The sequence below is a fragment of the Oryx dammah genome, unplaced genomic scaffold (genome assembly GCF_014754425.2).
Source record: "Oryx dammah isolate SB20612 unplaced genomic scaffold, SCBI_Odam_1.1 HiC_scaffold_5, whole genome shotgun sequence".
Taxonomy (NCBI): Eukaryota; Metazoa; Chordata; class Mammalia; order Artiodactyla; family Bovidae; genus Oryx; species Oryx dammah.
Genome location: NW_024070189.1, coordinates 40,948,728 through 40,966,704, shown reverse-complemented (window position 1 = coordinate 40,966,704; position 17,977 = coordinate 40,948,728). Strand labels below are relative to the sequence as shown.

Genomic DNA, 17,977 nt, shown 5'->3' with positions numbered 1-17,977 from the left:
TGACTAGACGGACCTTAGTCGGCAAAGTAATGTCTCTGCTTTTGAATATACTATCTAGGTTGGTCATAACTTTTCTTCCAAGGAGTAAGCGTCTTTTAATTTCATGGCTCCAGTCACCATCTGCAGTGATTTTGGAGCCCCCAAAAATAAAGTCTGACACTGTTTCCACTGTTTCCCCATCTATTTCCCATGAAGTGATGGGACCGGATGCCATGATCTTCATTTTCTGTATTTTGAGCTTTAAGCCAACTTTTTCGCTCTCCTCTTTCACTTTCATCAAGAGGCTTTTTAGCTCCTCTTCACTTTCTGCCAGTTAGTAAAGAATCCGCCTACAATGCAGGATATCCCCGTTGGATTCCTGGGTTGGGGATATCCGCTGGAGATAGGATAGGCTACCCACCCCAGTATTCTTGGGTTTCCCTTGTAGCTCAGCTGATAAAGAATCTGCCCACAATGCAGGAGACCTGGGTTTGATCCCTGGGTTCGGAAGATCCCCTGAAGAAGCGAAAGGCAACCCACTCCAGTTTATGGGGTCGCAAAGAGTCGGACGCGACGCAGCGACTTTCACTTTCACTTTGCCCTCTTGCCGCTGCTTCCCGCCAGCTCAAGCTACTAGTAGACCACAATTCCAGAGAACCGAGAAACACCTGGGGAGCTTGTCAAGCTGACGGGCCCGGGCTCCATCCCCAGGGAATCTGGACTATCAGCAAACACCAAAAGTGATAATGATATTGATGGGAAAACGCTGCGTTAACGCAAATGAACCTCTTACCCCGAACGCTGATGCGCTCCGAGCCCCGGGCGAGTAGCTGCCGCGCACCACGCCCCTGGCGGCGCAGAGCGCAGGCAGACGCTGCCCCCTCGCGGCCGCCCGGGCGCAGTGAGACCCTGCGCCGCGGCTGCGCGGTGACGCCCTCTGGCGGCCCCGCTCCTTCTTCCCATCGGCCTCGGCTTGCGGGCCTTTCAAACATGGAGGAGCGGGAGCGGGGGGCGAGGTCGGCTCGCGCTGGGAGCCCCGCGCGCCCGCCCAGCCCGCGGCTGGATGTCAGCTCTGACAGCTTCGACCCGCTGCTGGCTCTGTATGCGCCCCACCTGCCTCCCATTCCCTACCCCAACGCGCCCTGCTTCAACAACGTGGCCGAATACGAGAGCTTCCTCAGGACCGGGTTACGGAGCGGCGGGCGCGGACGGGCGCGGGGCGCGGCCGCTGGCTCCGGGGGCCCCGCTGCGGCCTCCGCGCCCTCGGGCAGGACCCGCCGCCGCCCGGACGCTCCCGCCCCGGACCCCGAGCGCATCCAGCGCCTCCGCCGCCTCATGGTGGCCAAAGAGGAAGGGGACGAGGCCGCCGAGGCGCGGCGGCGGGGTCCGGGTCGGAGCAGGAAGGCGCCGCGCAACGTGCTCACGAGAATGCCCTGTGAGTCCCGCGGGCGGGCGGGGGCCGGCCGGCTGTCCGGAAGGCGGCGGCCCTGCAGGCGTGTCCCTGGTGACAGCCGCTCGGCGCGGACCTGTGTGTGTATCAGGGGGAGGGTCTTGGTGAAGGCTGAAGAGATAACCGGCGACCGAGGGGAGGGTCAGCTTGAGGAATTCAGGGTCTGTATGGGCAGTGAGGGAAGAGTGGCAAGGCTGTAGAGGGAATAAGTAGCCACGGGTAGGGTCTGCTTGGATAACATGCGTAAAGGTGTTGGGGGCCACAGAAGTGATCACAGAGGTGACGAGGAACCTGCTGAAATCGATCTGCAGGAGTGATTGCGGGGTGGGGGGTGGCCGCGGGATTCTGGAGAGGTGGTGAGCCTGGAAACGGGATATCATGGGGAGGGTTTGCAGAGGTGATGAAGTCTTGGGGCCACGCATGGTGAGAGGAGGGAGGGCACAGCCAGTATTAGGGGAGGGAGGGTGGTTTGGTCAGTGAGATTTGTGGGTGATGGGACGCAGTATGAGGAAATTGTTCAGATAGCACAGGGGACATAATCTCATGACCTCTGCACATTAAGTGACAGCTCGTTCTCAGTGCTGTAAGCAGAAAGGGCTGCAGGGTCTTGACATACATATGTTCACTGGAATGCAGCAGGCACAGAAGGCCACTAAAGGGCAGACACTTTTACAGCCTCTCTGCCGGGCTGAGTGCAGGGACTCTTGTCTGTCAGGCTCCTATTACCATATGCACAGGTTATTTTGAGTTCTGAAGGTGTAAATGGCACGAGGGGATTTCTTGCAGCCTCCTAATAAGTTCCTTAGAGTAAAGCTGTAAATAGCAGAGATTGCTAACGTGTGAGTTAGGTCTTTTATAAATGGAATAGAAACAGCCCAGGGTCATATCTTTGTCATCTGGCAAGCAGTTCTGACATCTGCCCCATGAACACAATGACCTACTTAGCCATTCAGAGCATCTGTATCCTGATAACTAAATTGTGGCATTATTAAGTCACTGCCTTTGGAATGGAGCATTTTGCTAAGTAAAGGAATATTTTGTTTCTTTCCTAGAAGTGTGTTAAGAGAGCAACATCCTAAAAAGCTGAGTGCTCTTAGGGGTGCCTTTGTGATTGATTACAGTGCCAAAGCATCCCCGCCTAAGCTAGGGTTTACTCCAGTTTGCTTGCCCAGCAGTGACATTATGCATGTTCCTAAATTAAGAGCAGTTTGGGGGAGCTTATTTTGCCCGTAGTTTTTGCCACTATCAGATCTTTGAAATGCCCTCCAAGTCTCAGATTGTAACATTTATTTCCATTTTGCCAAGTATTGCTTTGCTGCCAACATTTTCAAGACAAAAGAAGTATTTCTATGTGGTGAGTGGTTTTGGCTTTACCCGTGGAGCACTTTGCCATATTATTAGGATGAAACAGTGGGAAAGCCAGATTTATCAACTTTCCACGATTAAATGTATACCTGGAATCAAAGTCTCAAAGTGTGCTGTAGGCACTGAAAATTTTAATCCTACCACTGGAAACAGTTGGGTGTACATGGTAGAGATGAGTAGATATCACAAAAAATTGATGACCTTCAGGAAGCAAAAGTATAGAAGCAGAGATAAAGATTAGATTTTTTCCAAAAAAGAATTCATATAGAAATCAGCTTTAGGTCTTGAGGTTAAGGAAGGGCATGCTTGACAATAACAGTAATTATTTAAAAATAAGGCTGTTGAGCATGTAATATATGCCAAATAAGCGTGTAATATATGCTGTATTAGATATAGCAAAATTAACTCCTCAGGTGAGTAAAAAGGTTGTGAATTCATCACCACAATCAAGATACAAATCAAGGAGTTCCCCGGTGATCTAGCGGTTAAGATGCTGCACTTCCAATGCCAGGGATGCAGGTTCAAACTCTGATCAGGGAACTAAGATCCCACATGCTGTGTGGCAAAAAAAATAAAATAACGTGTAAAGTGAAACTTACCATAGGGCCTGGCCCATACTGAGGGCTCAGTAATTGGTGATAATATTGGTGACAGTGATACTGCTGCTGTTGTTGACGTGAAGGAGGGGAGCTTGGAGACTCTTGAAGTGAACCAATAGTATGAGGAGGCTCTGGACTGTATTGTTGGTTGTGGAAACAGAAAAGAAAGGTCAGGTCTTAGTTACTGAGAATCTCTTTTCTGGACTTAGTATTGGCTATAAGAAGGGAAAAATAAAAGAGTGGAGTTAAAAATGACCTGGATTTGGAAGGCTGTGGCCCAAGGGTAATGGCAGTGGAGAGAGGGATTGGAAGAATAAGTTCTTCAAAGATAAGGCATAGATATAGTTTTAGAAGCCTGGCTCATATCCATTTGGAGTTTGTCACAAATACTGCTGAGAAGAGATTCAGAATGTGCCTTGTGATTCTGAATGTGGAACTTTTTTTATCTCTTGGAATTTTGCTCTGCTAGATGGTGCCAGTGTTGTATTTTTGATCACATGAGAGAAATATTCCCCGGAATTATACCTTGTTATCTTTGGAAGAAAAAAAAAATCAAAATAAAGGTACAGATATGAAGGTTGAAAACCTGAGTTTACCATTTGCTTAATTAGAATAAGAGATTTTTGTTAAGGTACATGCTTGTCCTTTCTCCCTGATATGGGGGTGTGAGGGGAGTAATGCCCCTGTTTTCTTCTAAGTTAGAAAGAGAGTGGCCTTTCCAGCCTTTGTGGAACATATGTGTATGGTGGGAAAGAGGAGTGAGTGTGGAAGGCAAGTAGAGTAATCTAGGCATTGTGACCAGTTTCTAAGAAATTTAATTATTGGAACTTATTCATTACATGAAACTAGAAGTTACCTAGTCCAACCTCACCTTATGAATGGGGAAACTTGGACTTGTAGAGAAAAAGTTGCTCCCCAAGTTCACACAACTAGTTATAATGACCTAAACGTTGTTTACAGTGCTTGATTTGACGCCATCTGTAACACATATCCAGGTATGTGTATATACACATACCTTAGTGTGTCAGAGGTTCAGAGAAGTTTAAAATATGGCTAGAGGAGGGATAGATGGTGAAGGTCAGGCCAAGGGTCTCATATTCCTTTCCAAGGCCACCGTTTCTGACACTCTGCCTTCTTGCTGAATCTTCAGTCTGACAAGCTCCTATTTCTCATCTACAAAGTCGCTTAATCCAAGAGTATCTTCTTTTATTAACGTATCCCTGCCATCATGTATAAGCCAGTCCATGAGTGGGGTAAGGAGGTTAAGAGGAACCACCTTAGGTATCCAAATTGATGTGCAAGACACTTGTTCTCTTTTATGCTTATACTAAAAATAAGACAGAGTTACTGTTGTTTCTTTACTATCAATGACAATAACTTACAAAGAACTGTGCCATTCAGACTTGAGGGGAAGAGTGAGATTGTGTAAATGTGAGTGTGTGTGTGTGTGTGTGTGTATGCATCCATGCATGTGCAGTTTTCTTTAGGGAGGTTTTATGTAGTACAGTCACCATACCTGTGATGGCTAAATTAACATGAAATAATAAAAATAAAACTCAGCCTTGCTTTCAAGCTCTGAAAAAAAAAATCCATCATAATAAAGGCTGCAGTTTTTAGTCCCAACATTCTTCACATGAATTGTCATACTTCTCTTTTCATATGATGTTTATCAGCAATTTCATAGGAGTCAGATACTCAGCAGGTGCCTTTACGTCAGTGAGGCCTGAAATACAACCAGGCCTCTTCTGCCTCATGTGAAGATGATGTTCACTGAAACGCTGGTGGCCTGAGAGCACGGGCTTCTGCGTGACGTAGCTTAGACCGAGAGGGCCAAAAAGCCATTCTCTCCTAGACGATTACATGTGTTTCAGGGCAGATGAGTCACACGGTTCATTTCCTTTAAACCTGTGACCCAAGTTCTTGGTTCTTTGGAAGGCTCAAGCTGGATATGCAGTTCATAAGATTTATCCAGAAAAAGGTGGTTGTACAAGGCAGAGAACTGAGAAGAACCTAGCTGCTGATATGCACATTTAGCATTGTGTTTTTTTGCCCCCCAAAGTTTTTAAGTGATGCTGTCTCTTAGAATCAGAGGCATCATAGAAATAGCGTATGGAGGTAGTGAAACCTTTGGGTGGTGGCCACGCAGGGGGTTTACCCATGTTCTGGGGAGTCTTGTCTCATCTCAGTGTGCGTTGCCTGCACTTGGCATGCTGCCCACTGGGCCTTGCTGCTCCTGTGGTGTGGTTGCCAGTGCTGTACCAATGTAGCCTTGCGTTGCTGGAGATGGTTGGGTGGTTTTGGTTGTTACTTCTGGGAATGAGAGGAGGTATTCATTCTGTGCTGACGGTTCTTCTTGTTCCAGTGCACGAAGGCAGCCCTCTGGGTGAACTCCATCGCTGTATCCGGGAAGGGGTGAAGGTGAATGTTCACATCCGCACTTTCAAGGGACTTCGAGGCGTCTGTACAGGCTTCCTCGTTGCATTTGACAAGTTCTGGAATATGGTAATTAAGCCTTCCGCAAGGAACTGGAGCACCTCCTAAGGATTAAATCTTTTATATATCACAAGGACTTTATTCAGCAAAACCTCCAGAATAACTTCCAGGAAGCCCTAGAATCTTTGAACTTTCTTGGACAACAAGAGAAGAATTCTTTTTCTTGTTTTCCCTAAGGGCAGTGGCTTTCACTTGGGTTGATTTTACCTATGCCTCCTTCCCAGGGACATTTGGCAATGCCATTTTTTGATTGTCACGACTGTAGGGCAGAGTACCACTGGCATCTGGTGGGTAGAGGCCAGGGCTGCTGCTGCGCACCCTACAATCCACAGAATATCCTGCCAACAACAGAGAATTATCTGGTCCACAATGTTGCTAGTGCCAGGGTTGAGAAATCTAGCCTTAAGGAATAATTACTTATTTCTTCTTTTAGTAATTTTATATTGATTTCTTACTGGTTATTTTTCATTCGTTTAAACATATTTATTGACTTCCTACTTTGGCTGGGCACATTGCTAGGTACAGAAATTTCAGGAAGGAACTTAAACTGCAACTTTTGGAAAGAGAGATGAAGATAGAGGGGAAGCAGCCATATTAATAAGCCAGACACTTTGCATGGCATTTGCTTATGAAGGAGTGTACCATGCGCCCTCAGTCTTCTAGAGGCTTAACTGTCTATTTACTAGACAGACATTTGGAAGAGAAAAAGGACACAGCACAACTATGATATGAGACAGTTACAGTAGGAGCCACAAGGGCTTTCTAGAGTTTCTTTCCATATGATCTTCCATCACCAGTTTTTCTTCTCTTTGTGCTGTATCTTCATCTGTGCATGCCCCTTGATGATAGTAGTAGTTGCTAATACTTATTAAGCACTTGCTATATGCCAGATCCTGTACAAAGGACTTTATATATAATACCTCAGTAAATGAGTTGTAAGTCTATCACTGTTTTATTTCACAAATTAAGTAACTGAGGCTAGTGGTTTTGGAAGTTGGTCCCAAATCACACTGTTAGTAAGTGAAAGGGACTGTAACTTTATCTTTTCTGGCTTCTGAAACCATGTTTTAAACTGTATGGAGTCATAAAACTTGGATTCAAATCCTAGCTTAACGTTTGCTAGCTGTGTAACTCTAGGCAAAGTAATTTCTCTGAGCCTCAGTTTTCTCATTTCTAAAATGTAGGGGGAAAATGTTTTATTGTTATTGTAAGTTTACCTTTGAAGGGAAATATTTAAGAGGATATATTTGACAGTGGTGGCAATAACAATACTGTCAGCTTACGTTTGTAAGATGATTCACACTTTTCAAAGTAATTTCTCATACATGAGCTCATTTGAGCCTAATAGCTGTCCTGTAAGGTTGATCTCTCATCAACAAGAATTCACCGGCATTTCTGTGTATTGCCCTGGCTAGTCTCTTCATTGCTGTCATAAAGCAGAGAGACTGAAAAGGGAAAATACGCAGTAGTGTTCTTAAGGTGTGGTCTGAGGCTGTCCTGCATCCAAATCATGGGGTTTCTGGTTAAAACAGAAAGTTCCTGGGCTTCGTCCCAGACGTACAGAATCAGAATAGCCTTAGATTTATATTTTGCCACATTATTGAAAAGAGGATTTTTTGCAGAAACTAATGCCTGTGGTGTTAATGCATCTCTGGTCAGTAATGTGTTAATAAGTTTCCTAGATTATTCATGCCCCCTGAAATTTAAGAGCCTCTACCCTACATTTGCAGTGGCCCCTTACCATAGGAGAACCCCATAGTATATGGTCGTAACAACTTGGCGTTCCTATTCAGAGGGGACCATGTATTACCATTTGTTCCTGCCCAAGAGCTGAGTCACCTGTTAAGTTTAGTCTGGTATAATTAGATGGTATTCTGCCATTTAAATTTTGCCCTGAAAGCTATAAAAATAATATTTTGAATGATACCATATTTTTCCTTCCTTTGGTCTCTTTTTCTCTAGGCACTTACTGATGTGGATGAGACCTACCGAAAACCTGTTCTAGGCAAAGCATATGAACGGGATTCTTCATTGACTCTCACCAGGGTAAGCAGTTTCCCCTGACTTTGAGAACCCAGTGTGCTTTCAAGCTTAGGAATTAAGATCACTGAGCCTAGGGACCAGGATTTCCCAGCAGTAAAGCCTTATTGCTGTCAACCAGGCATGCTTGGACCAAGATCTTCATTAGTCTCTTCTCATGCATCCAGTGAGTAAAAAATGAGTCCGTATTTCTTACTTGCATATTGTTTGAGCAACAAGTTACCTCATCAGGTCTGAATGTCTTTCAGTTTTATACCATAGAAAAAATGGGTACCTTTTCTCTTGACATACTTACTGATTTATCTGAGTTATGGCTAGAAATAGAAAATTTCTTACTAACATTTTTAAAATTGCAAAGCAAACAGTCTACAGAGCATGATTAAGGAATCTAGTCTTTCCTTTGTATATCAAAAAAAAGAGATGTTGAAAACTAAAGAGAAGGCTAATACTTGTCATTGCTTTCCTTGCAGCTCTTTGATCGACTAAAACTGCAAGATTCCTCCAAGAAGGAAACAGATTCTAAGTCTGCAGTTGAAGACTCCACTCTCTCCAGATACTCCCAGACATCTACATGGAAGGTGGCTTCGGTGTGGGGAAGAGGAGACACCGACCGGAGTTCACGCAGGCGTTCCCGCTCCGTCCCTTCTTCCTTGCAGGCGTCTGCAAGGGAGGAGTCCAGGTCAGAGCTGTCAGGGAGGACTACACGGACAGAAGGGTCCAGTGCGGGGGGTACCTTTTCCAGGGCTACCACCCTTTCCAGGGGCCCGTCCCGTAAGAAAAAGAGAAAGCCCAAAGTGGATTACCAGCAGGTTTTCACTCGACATATAAATCAGATTTTCATTCGAGGTGAGAATGTCCTGCTGGTTCATCTTGCACAGTGACCGGCTCAACCTCACTTGAGCTTTGGTTTTAGAAATACAATGCATGAATTGCTGCTATGCTTATCCTAGTATCCCAGTGTAACTCTGAGTTGGAGTGATCCCTCTGGTCCAGCATGTGCAGAGCATAGAGCCAGGCTCGGGCCCTCTGGGAGATGAGGTCCTGAAGGGAAAACAGGGCTTGAGAGGGTGGTGGGTGTTTGCATTAATATCACAGCAAAAGCTGTACAGAGCATGGTCCATGCATCTGATTTGGTATCATGGTCTACTGCATACACTCAAACCAAATATAAGATCTTGAATTGGGGAGCATGGTATGAATTGAATTGACTCCATAGACACTATAGCGTGGTGAAGGAGAAAGCCTCCTCAGGAAGAATGATCTCTTCTAGAAGCTAGTGCCCTGAGTACTCATGAACTTGTATCTAAGAGTAGCAGTATAAATTGCCTTGACCCCTTCATCCGCACCTTGTAACTGACCTTTAAGTTTCACTCTACACCACTCTCTCTTGATCGAGGAATCTACTTTGCTATCTCTTAACATCTGTAAGATATAAGAAGGCTACGCATTTATGTAAGAGTGAAACCTGGGTGGGTAGCATGCTGCAATGAATGCTGTGTCTTCATCCCTCTCCATGTTATGGGAAGAAATAGGGGACCTTGTTGTTGGTTTTCCTCTTGCCAGAGGGAGTTCCTGCAGATGGTGTGCCAGGTGGGCCTGTAAGATGCTCTTGTCCTTCTCTCCTTTCACTTTTGTGGCATGGTGCCAGTGCATGTGCCTGCGTATTGCCCCCTGTGTATAGTGTGACCGGTCCTGTGAGCTTTATAGCAGGAGGCTGTCACCTTCATGACTGGCTGCAAAGAGTTCTGCATGAACTCAAGAATACACACACATCATGTGGCTGAGAGTCCCCTTTCCGGGCAGGGCTGGCCCTGTCTCGAGTGTCTTTCAGGATGGTTTTCCATGAAATCCGGGTGGAGTTTTATTCCCTTGTGTCAGGCCAAAGAGGTTCTCACAAAGTACAACAGTGGTGTCTATAAGGGACATGTTACTCAGTCCAGCTTGAGTAACCAAACACCAGACCACCTGCTACTATTTCTACTTGAATCATATGCTTTTTCAATCACCAGTGCAAAATAGGCTATATCTCGACATAGACTGTTAGGCAGTATTGACCTTTTGTTTTGTTAGTTTATGTTAGGTTTTATTTTAGATAGCTTACATTCAAAGTGAGAATGAAAAATAGCTCACTAGTTAAAATATTTGAAAAGAAAAACTTCCTCTGCTGTATTTGTTGTGTAACTTAAATGAGCCTTCTGAGAAGCAGGTGAGTCACGCTCAGAGAGCTGGGCCGGGACTCCTGGTCCTTCGGCTGGCTGGGCCTCTGGCTCTTCATGGAGTGAGAGAGGAGCAGACTAACCCCTCTGTGCCTCAGGTTTTCCCCATCAGACACCTACCTCATAGGGGCACTGAGGAACAGAATCTGGGGAAGGCATTTTAAAGTCTTTTAACATACGTAAGTGCCATGAGTAATTTTTACTCACTCTGTTTCATAGCTTGCTAGAAGTTCACTGTTTCATGAGCAAAGTAGGTGCTATATAATATAAGAACATAATCTCTGTAAGTGTTAACAGTTATGATCTTCTTGTCATCAGAAGGCAGTGATATATTCAGGAACTACTTTCCATGTTCCATTCCTTTCTCATAGGGGACAATGGAAGTTCTCAGAAGAATATCTTTAGTGAAAGAAAAGTGACAGTTTTTTTTGCTGCTCTCCCATATCCCAGCCCCCACCCTTTTCTGGTCGTGATGAGAGGGAATTCCTCTGCACTTTTTGGGGGGCTTATATGCCAGCACTGAAGGAAGGATGTGAATCTAAAAACAGCACATCCCTGATTGTTTTATTTGATTTTGTTTCAAAATGGGTTTCAGATATACTCTTTAGAACCAGATGAGATGCACTAAACATTTAGAGAGGTTCTAGGTTACACATGCAAGCAAACAGTTATCTTTGGACACTGCCAGCCTGAGTCTTTTTAAATAGTATGTTCTAAAATCAGTCGTCTTGTTAATCATCGGGCACCCCACCTTTACCCCTTTACCGATCTCCCCTGTTTGGCTGTACCCATCTGTCTGTCTTGTCCCTCATCTGGAAGCTGTAATAGTTACTAGATTTTCACAATAAAGGAGAAATTTGGAATCAAATGAATATAATCAATTTCTATTCATTGTAGTACCTGATTAAATCTAACTTGACTTATTTTAAACACATGCTCATTTCCTTGTTTGCATATGATTTTCATGTGTCCATATAATGATTGATTTATTGCTTTTATGCCCAACTTAACAATCTGGCTCTAAAAATTATTTTAAAACTGTGTGTGATCTATCTTACATGCCTATATTCCCCATTTATTGGTTTGGACAGTGATTCTGGGATGGTTACTGTCTAGTAAATGTGATGTTTTGTACAAAGCATGATAATCATTATTTTATAGAAGTAAATTTTTAAAATTATTCCCTTTTCTTTATTACTGGAGAAATTTTTCAAAACAAAGGAAAAATATATTCTAAAAATGTGTATGCTGCTCAAAAATGTGATCATCTAAGACATTTTAACAAATTGCCGTGGAAATAACAGAAGTCTTCCTCAAGAGAAGGCAAGGAAAGAAAAAGGGGAAGTAACAGCCAGAACGGTAGATTTCTGGAGGCCCCCCATCAGCTCGCCAATGGGGCCCTAAACAGCCGATATACACCACAACTGGCTTCTAGTATTCTCCAGGGATTTGAGATTGAGACTCTAGTTCTTATTTTTTTTTAACATTGAACTGAAGTTCTTCAGAGTAATCTCTAGACAAGGGAGCGTATTTTCAGGGCAGACCTATGAACTTGTTGAGGTCTTCTCAGGGGTATCCAGGTTTGTTAGAAGGTAACAAGGGACTGAGAGATGGAAGGTGTGGCTTCACCCCCAGGACGATCTTATGGGCCAATATTTGTACACAGAGGTTGTTCTACTGCTTCACCACTAGGAGAGGCTGCACTTTAGGTTGTTTGTGCTGGTATTTAGGAAGTATTTCTGCTTTCTTTCAGAGACCAGTTATGATAGAGGTGGGCTGTTTGTGAGATGCTTAGCTAGAGTTGGCCGTGGCAGGCAGCCCTGGACCAGTTGGTTTCTTCCTCTCTCTGCATGTTGCGTGTCAAGTCAGAAAGCCTAGAAACTGTTAGCATTAAAGTCAAGGTGTATAGGAATCCTTGCCAGTGTCGTTAGTGAATGAAGAAGGGCTTTACCTGTCTTCATGGTGAAAAGGTCCAGGAGTACCTTTAGGGATTATCAGCCCCAGCCTCAGAAGCCTTACACAAACCTAGGTGTACTGCCTGTACCCCTTGAGAAAGAACCTAACTTGATGCAGAGTGTATATTTGTATTTCTATTTGTACTATTTTCATAGCAGCAGACATGGGCAAAAACATGAAATAGAATCTGTTCTGTAAATTACTTTTTAAAATTTTCTCTTATTTTTGCCTTTAGGAACAAATTTAAATTATTCAAAGACAGCTAGCTGTCACTGGTGCTGCCCCAAAGCTTTCTAATCCTTTATGTATTTTTATGAATGAAATGGTTGCTGTGGGAAGACCAAGATTGATCTAAGAGTGTCATGGTATAAACAGAATGGTTTGTAGTTGTTTGGATTTTTCTTTTCCTGTGCCATATAGAATGCAGTCAACTCCTTTTCAGTAGCTTCTGTTCATCAGCTTGTGTGTTTCTGGGTAGCAACTCCCAGAAGGCTCTTCTTAGTGTTTGTGAAGAAAGAAAATCTCATCTAGGCCTGTGTTGCAAAGGTGGGTGGTCTGTCATTACTTCCTGGCAAATTGAGTTGATGGATTTAAGATAAGCCTTTGGGGTTCCTTCATCGTTTCCTGGACTTTGAGGAGGGGTTGGGCCTCCTTTACTCATGGTGTTTTGAGTATGTTTCAAATGTTTGTAAGTTCTCTTGCACTCCTCTAATAAAAATGAAAGCTGTCTGTCAAGACATGGCTTTGGATGGTTTGGAGATCTAGCCGGAAAAAAAAGTACACCTGAGACCTTCAGTTGGTCTTTTATTTATTTAGAATAAAAAGTAGTTTGATAAGCTACCAGAGCCAGTGCTTCTTTAAAAACATTCTCTGAAGAGATAGGAACTGTCCCACAGGAAAGCTATAAAAGCTATTCCCAGTACATTGCAGTTGCTTTTGATTTTTAATCCTTTGGAGCAAATATCTGATGTTATGTTTTTAGAGCTGTGGGGTAAAAATGTATTTTAAAAAAAATTAGGGGTGTTACTGAAACAATGACTGGCTGAATTATGTGTGAGCTAAGCTCTAGGGCAGCTGTCCAGTTCTTTTTTTGTTGTCCCGACAGTAAAGCAGATAGTAAGCGATGTCTTGAAAAGTGATTTGCTTATTCTATCCTGACATCTAAAGGCATTAGCCTCCTATTTGGCAGCCCTGGGGAAACCCCTCCGCACCGTGACTTACTACCTTGTTTTTTAGACAAGGCTAAACCTGGATGACTCTGTGTATTAATAGTTTCACTCTTCATATACCAGCTGCTACAAGAAAAACCATGACTTTTAATCTTGTCTTGAAATTACTCCTCATTGTTAAATTCACCTAAACCCTTCCTGTGTATGGAGGGTTGCTGCTAGTAACATCGGTTTGCAATGTTCTGCTTTCAGTATTTGTCATACAGGAGTCTGGAAACTGTAATAAATATGATTGTCTTAATAAACTGGCTGCTTTGTCTCTGCTAATTGAGGAGGGATTGGTGGAGAGGAGGTGGCAGGGGAGTCTGTTACCCATGAAGACACCCATCTAGAAAGTTAACGCATCACAGGCCTTCTGCAGTCTCATTGTTGTAACCTTGTGCCTTTTCTTTAGCAAAGCACATGTATCTAGATCATTATCCAAGTTTATTCGAAGTTCACACTTAGAAAAGGAACTTGGCCCATGTCTATGAATTCTCTCCTCTAAGCCCCAAGCAATGGTCATTGCCCTGTGAATTTATCCTACCTAATAGCTCACTGGTGTTAATCCACTCTCTTCACGACCTGCTGAGATCACCATTGACTCAGCTCCCCTTGGAGGATTTTACCACGTCTCGCTGATTGACACACTTCCAGGAATATCTGAATTTGCCACCGGCTGCTCTGTGCACATACAGGAAGTTGATCTGCCCAGAGATTTGCCACATTGATTACTTGACATCCTCTGTGTGCTTCTAGCCCTGAGTCATCCAAATAAGATGGACAAACAAAAATGACATTGATTCTTAGAGGGGGGGGGAACCTCAAGTTAAAGACCCAATTCCATACTTTCAAAGGATACATTAAGTTTGGCACAGTTGGCATACAAGAAGTTTGTAGGCATCACAGTGGAAAAAAGAGAGGCAAGACCCACATGTTCCAGTTCTGGCTCTTGCTTGTTTTACATCTCAAAAGACTTGTGATTAAATAAAAATGTCCTCATTAATCAAAATAAAGTCAGAAGAGTCTGCTAGCTTGACATACAAAATGTACAGTGATGGTTAAATATTGGCAGGGAGTGGAGGCCAGCGGAATGAAATTTATCATCTGTTACTCTCCTTTTGCTTTCTGGATAGGAGTGGCAAAGAGAAAACAAGTGCTTGTCCAGCCCCGTTTTCTCCTTAGATAGACGTGAAGGCTATGTCAGTCTGCTCAGTTACCACTAGATGGCAGTAGCTTAAAGAGAACTGCTTAAGTGTAGACTGCTTAAGTGTAGAAGGACCTGAGGCTCCAGATCTGCAGTTTCTGCTACCAATTTATTGTTAAACACTCACCAGTCTGCACCTAAATAATCAAGGAAAAGCAAACTGTACTCAACCCAAGTGGCAATATAACCGTCTCTTACCACTGCTGAATTTCGATAATGTGAAGCTAAGGCAGCCTGACGGCAGCCATCAGCCAGTGAAAGTGCCTAAGGAAGAGAGAAAGGGCAGAGTGTCCACTGTTTTAGGGAGTCTGTTGATATTCTCACATGGTGGAGTTCCTCATTTCTTCTCAGAATGCTCTCAACTCCACCTGTCCCCTTCCCGCCTGCTGGCAGGAGATTACTTCAGGAAAACTGACTTGATTCCTCTATTTCTCAGCTGCTGTCTCGCTTTTAGAAATTCACTTTCTCCCAGTGTTAATGCCTGATGCTCCATTATGAGAGAGGTTGCATTTCTCTTGTGATTCCACAACCAGAATAAAACCTCCAGTCCAAGGCTGCAAGCGAGGAAAATTTCTAATAGACAAAGAAAAGTGTGGTGTTTTAGGCTGTGCTCTGGGAGCAGGAGCAATAAGGTAGGAAGTGTTGGTAAGTCTCCCAGCGCTTCACATCAGGGCCTTCAAAAGACCTTCTTCTCTCTCCATCAAGGAATAATTTCCCAGCAACCTGTGGTGAAGAGGAATCTACAAGTGCCAAACCTATTGCCTGCATTACATTGTTCAGATAAAACCACAGCAAGGGGGAGATTTTATCTCCAATATGTGTGTGAGGGAACTGGAACACATTAAATAAGCTACCAACATCTCCCCTGGTAATAAATGGCAAATTTGGGGTCTGTCTCTCTGACTCTTAAGTTTGTTGCTAGCCAGTTGTACCTTAAACATATCAAATTTCTCAGGCATTGGAAAGGAAGCTTTGAGGACAAGTGGAATTAATCCCCTTAGATTAATCAGAAAGCAGAGAGCTGAGTTAAACCAGAGCTTTTGGTTTTTCACATGTCTAGTTCCTTTTGCCCAGTCCTTTGACTGAAAGTGGACATGTACACAGGGCTTCGTGGCTCCCAGAAAGGACTGGCGGTGGGCACCCCCAGGGCAGTGGTCCAGCTGTGGTAAGAGTGGCTGCCAAGTGAGGACCATGTGGTATTTCATTTCACCCACCAGTTGGTTTGGCCCTGGAAGGGGTATCAACCTAATAGTCTTGTTAAAAAGCAGGTGGGACAGCTAGTGATCTTTCCCAGGTCTTCAGAACGCGTGTGGAAAGCCTGCCAGCCCTTTCTTTCCAGTGTTCTGCAAAATCTGGTAAGAATGCTTTCTGCAGGTCTTGACTTATTCATCTCATTAAAACAAAACAACAAACTTTTCTCAGTGCTAAACTCTGGATGTGCTAAAGCAGGAGAAAAGGATTAGCTGAAGGTCTATAGTCTTCCTAGAAAGATTGGCAAGCTGTCTTGTAAAATTTCCCTTCAACTTGATGATGTGTTAGTTTCCAGAATATGACAATCCTAGAAGGAGCCCTTATCTTAGATGCTTAACAGTGGTTTCTAAACCTCAGTTTCCTCATCTCTAAAATAGGGATAATACCACCTATCTTATAGGGTTGGTGACAAAGTGCTCAGCCCAGACAGCAAGTTTTAATGTCATTTATGCTATGATGAGCTTGCTGGGTGATGCTTAGCCACTTTCTTCACTTCCCTGTGCTTGTGTTTCATGTCCTGAGACCAGGCAAACAAGTGGACGCAGCACAATGCTGTCATCCTTTTTTTCCTAGCACACAGACAGACCTTGAAAGATTGTTCCCAGGCTTCCTGACAACCTCCTCAGTTGTTTCTCCCTAGATTAAAACTTGAGCATATCATCATCTTCTTCACCGATGGGAGAGTGTTGTGCTCCCCCAGGAATGACATTAGGCTCCATGGGACATTCATTAGTTGGGGTTACAAGAGGACCACAGGGCACTGGAATGGTAATTTCCTACATGCGACCCCAGTGACCCAGAGGGAGCTAGCTCAGCTGGTCTGAGCATGTGGTTAATGAGGGAAGGGTCATGGTTTCACTCCTGTGTGGGCCAATTAGTGTCACGTGGAAAAGCATGCTCCTGGGGCCCCAGGCAGCAGCTTTACACTGTAGCACTGGTCTCCAGGATGACTGTATGACCATCATCGCTATCAGAATCCCAACCCAAAATGTACATCTTCCTTATTATTACATAGCCCATGGTTTCCAAGACTTGGATCATTTGCCAAGCATCTCCATGATTTTTCCATTATCCCAAGCAGACCACTGTATTTTTATTTATTTGATGTTTTTCTACACATTGCCTCACTTTTTAGCTAATACTTGAAGTCATGTGTTACTACCATCAATGCAAATTAGGGAAATTTGCCTTAAATTGAAAGTACACATAAAAATAAATAGGCAGTAATTGAAATTAAACTGTTTATCTTCAGAATATAGGCAGACCTCCTGAGCCACAAGAGATCGATATCTTCCCATGTGTTAATAAATGCATGGATATAAACTGCATGTCTTACATAATAAACATACTGTTCTGTAATAAAATGGCCAAGTCAGCAAAAACAGTATTCTAAAGCAATTGCTTCCATGGGAAAAGTTGGGATCAGTGACTAGGGAGTTACACACTTGAAGTGATGAAATTATTCTTGTAGGAATTTCAGCACCAAAGGTCTTTCTAATAGTCTTTCTAATAGCCATAAATGTGTAACTATAAAACCTATAGTCTGAACCAATCTGGGGTTTAATTTATATCCAGCTCTTGCTCAAAGTCATGGCTTTTGTTCACACTCTCCACTGGCACTATCATTAACACCGTGCTTCTTACACTTCCTTATCATTATCACCCGTTTTATGATAAACAGAGCACAAACGTGCAAAGCAGATATGTTGACTGCACAACAGCTTTCTTCCCCTCCAGTCATGAGCCAGTGCACGCTCATCTCCCCAGTCAGCCAGTTCCTTATGGAGATCAAGATGTAACCAGTAGTGGTGCTGGTAATAAAAATGTATTCCTTAATTAATTGAGCATGTTACATCCAATCCAGTTATGAAAATGTGCACTGGAGGACAAATACGCCACTTCCAGGCTCCCAATGCATTAAAAAGTAAAGAAATATCAAAGAGTTGTAAATGTGTACATTTGTAAACTTTGGGTTGAATGATGGACTTCCAGTCCTCTCTGGACCTGTGAGAGGGAGCATAGCCTCACTGGGAGAGAATCCCAGTCTGTATGTGAGTTCTTTGAGTGTGAAGTCCCAAGTCCCTGCCCCAGGGTCCAGAAATGAGCCCCACCAGGAAAATTATCTCATATAGAGATCTGGATTCAAATATACCATAAGGCAGAGCATAAAATTTTAGCCACGTGGAAACATGAAGTTATCAGGGACATAGAAG

At 43.7% G+C, this 17,977-nt stretch overlaps 1 protein-coding gene across 1 annotated transcript; it reads left to right on the top strand.

Annotated features, from left to right (window-relative positions):
• The first annotated feature begins 969 nt into the window (after positions 1-969).
• On the top strand, positions 970-13,573 carry LSM11 (LSM11, U7 small nuclear RNA associated). The gene is made up of 4 exons (XM_040241429.1): positions 970-1,414; positions 5,756-5,895; positions 7,849-7,932; positions 8,397-13,573. The coding sequence occupies exons 1-4, from the start codon at positions 970-972 to the stop codon at positions 8,805-8,807; spliced, it is 1,080 nt and encodes a 359-aa protein (XP_040097363.1). The 3' UTR covers positions 8,808-13,573.
• Positions 13,574-17,977: the final 4,404 nt, after the last annotated feature.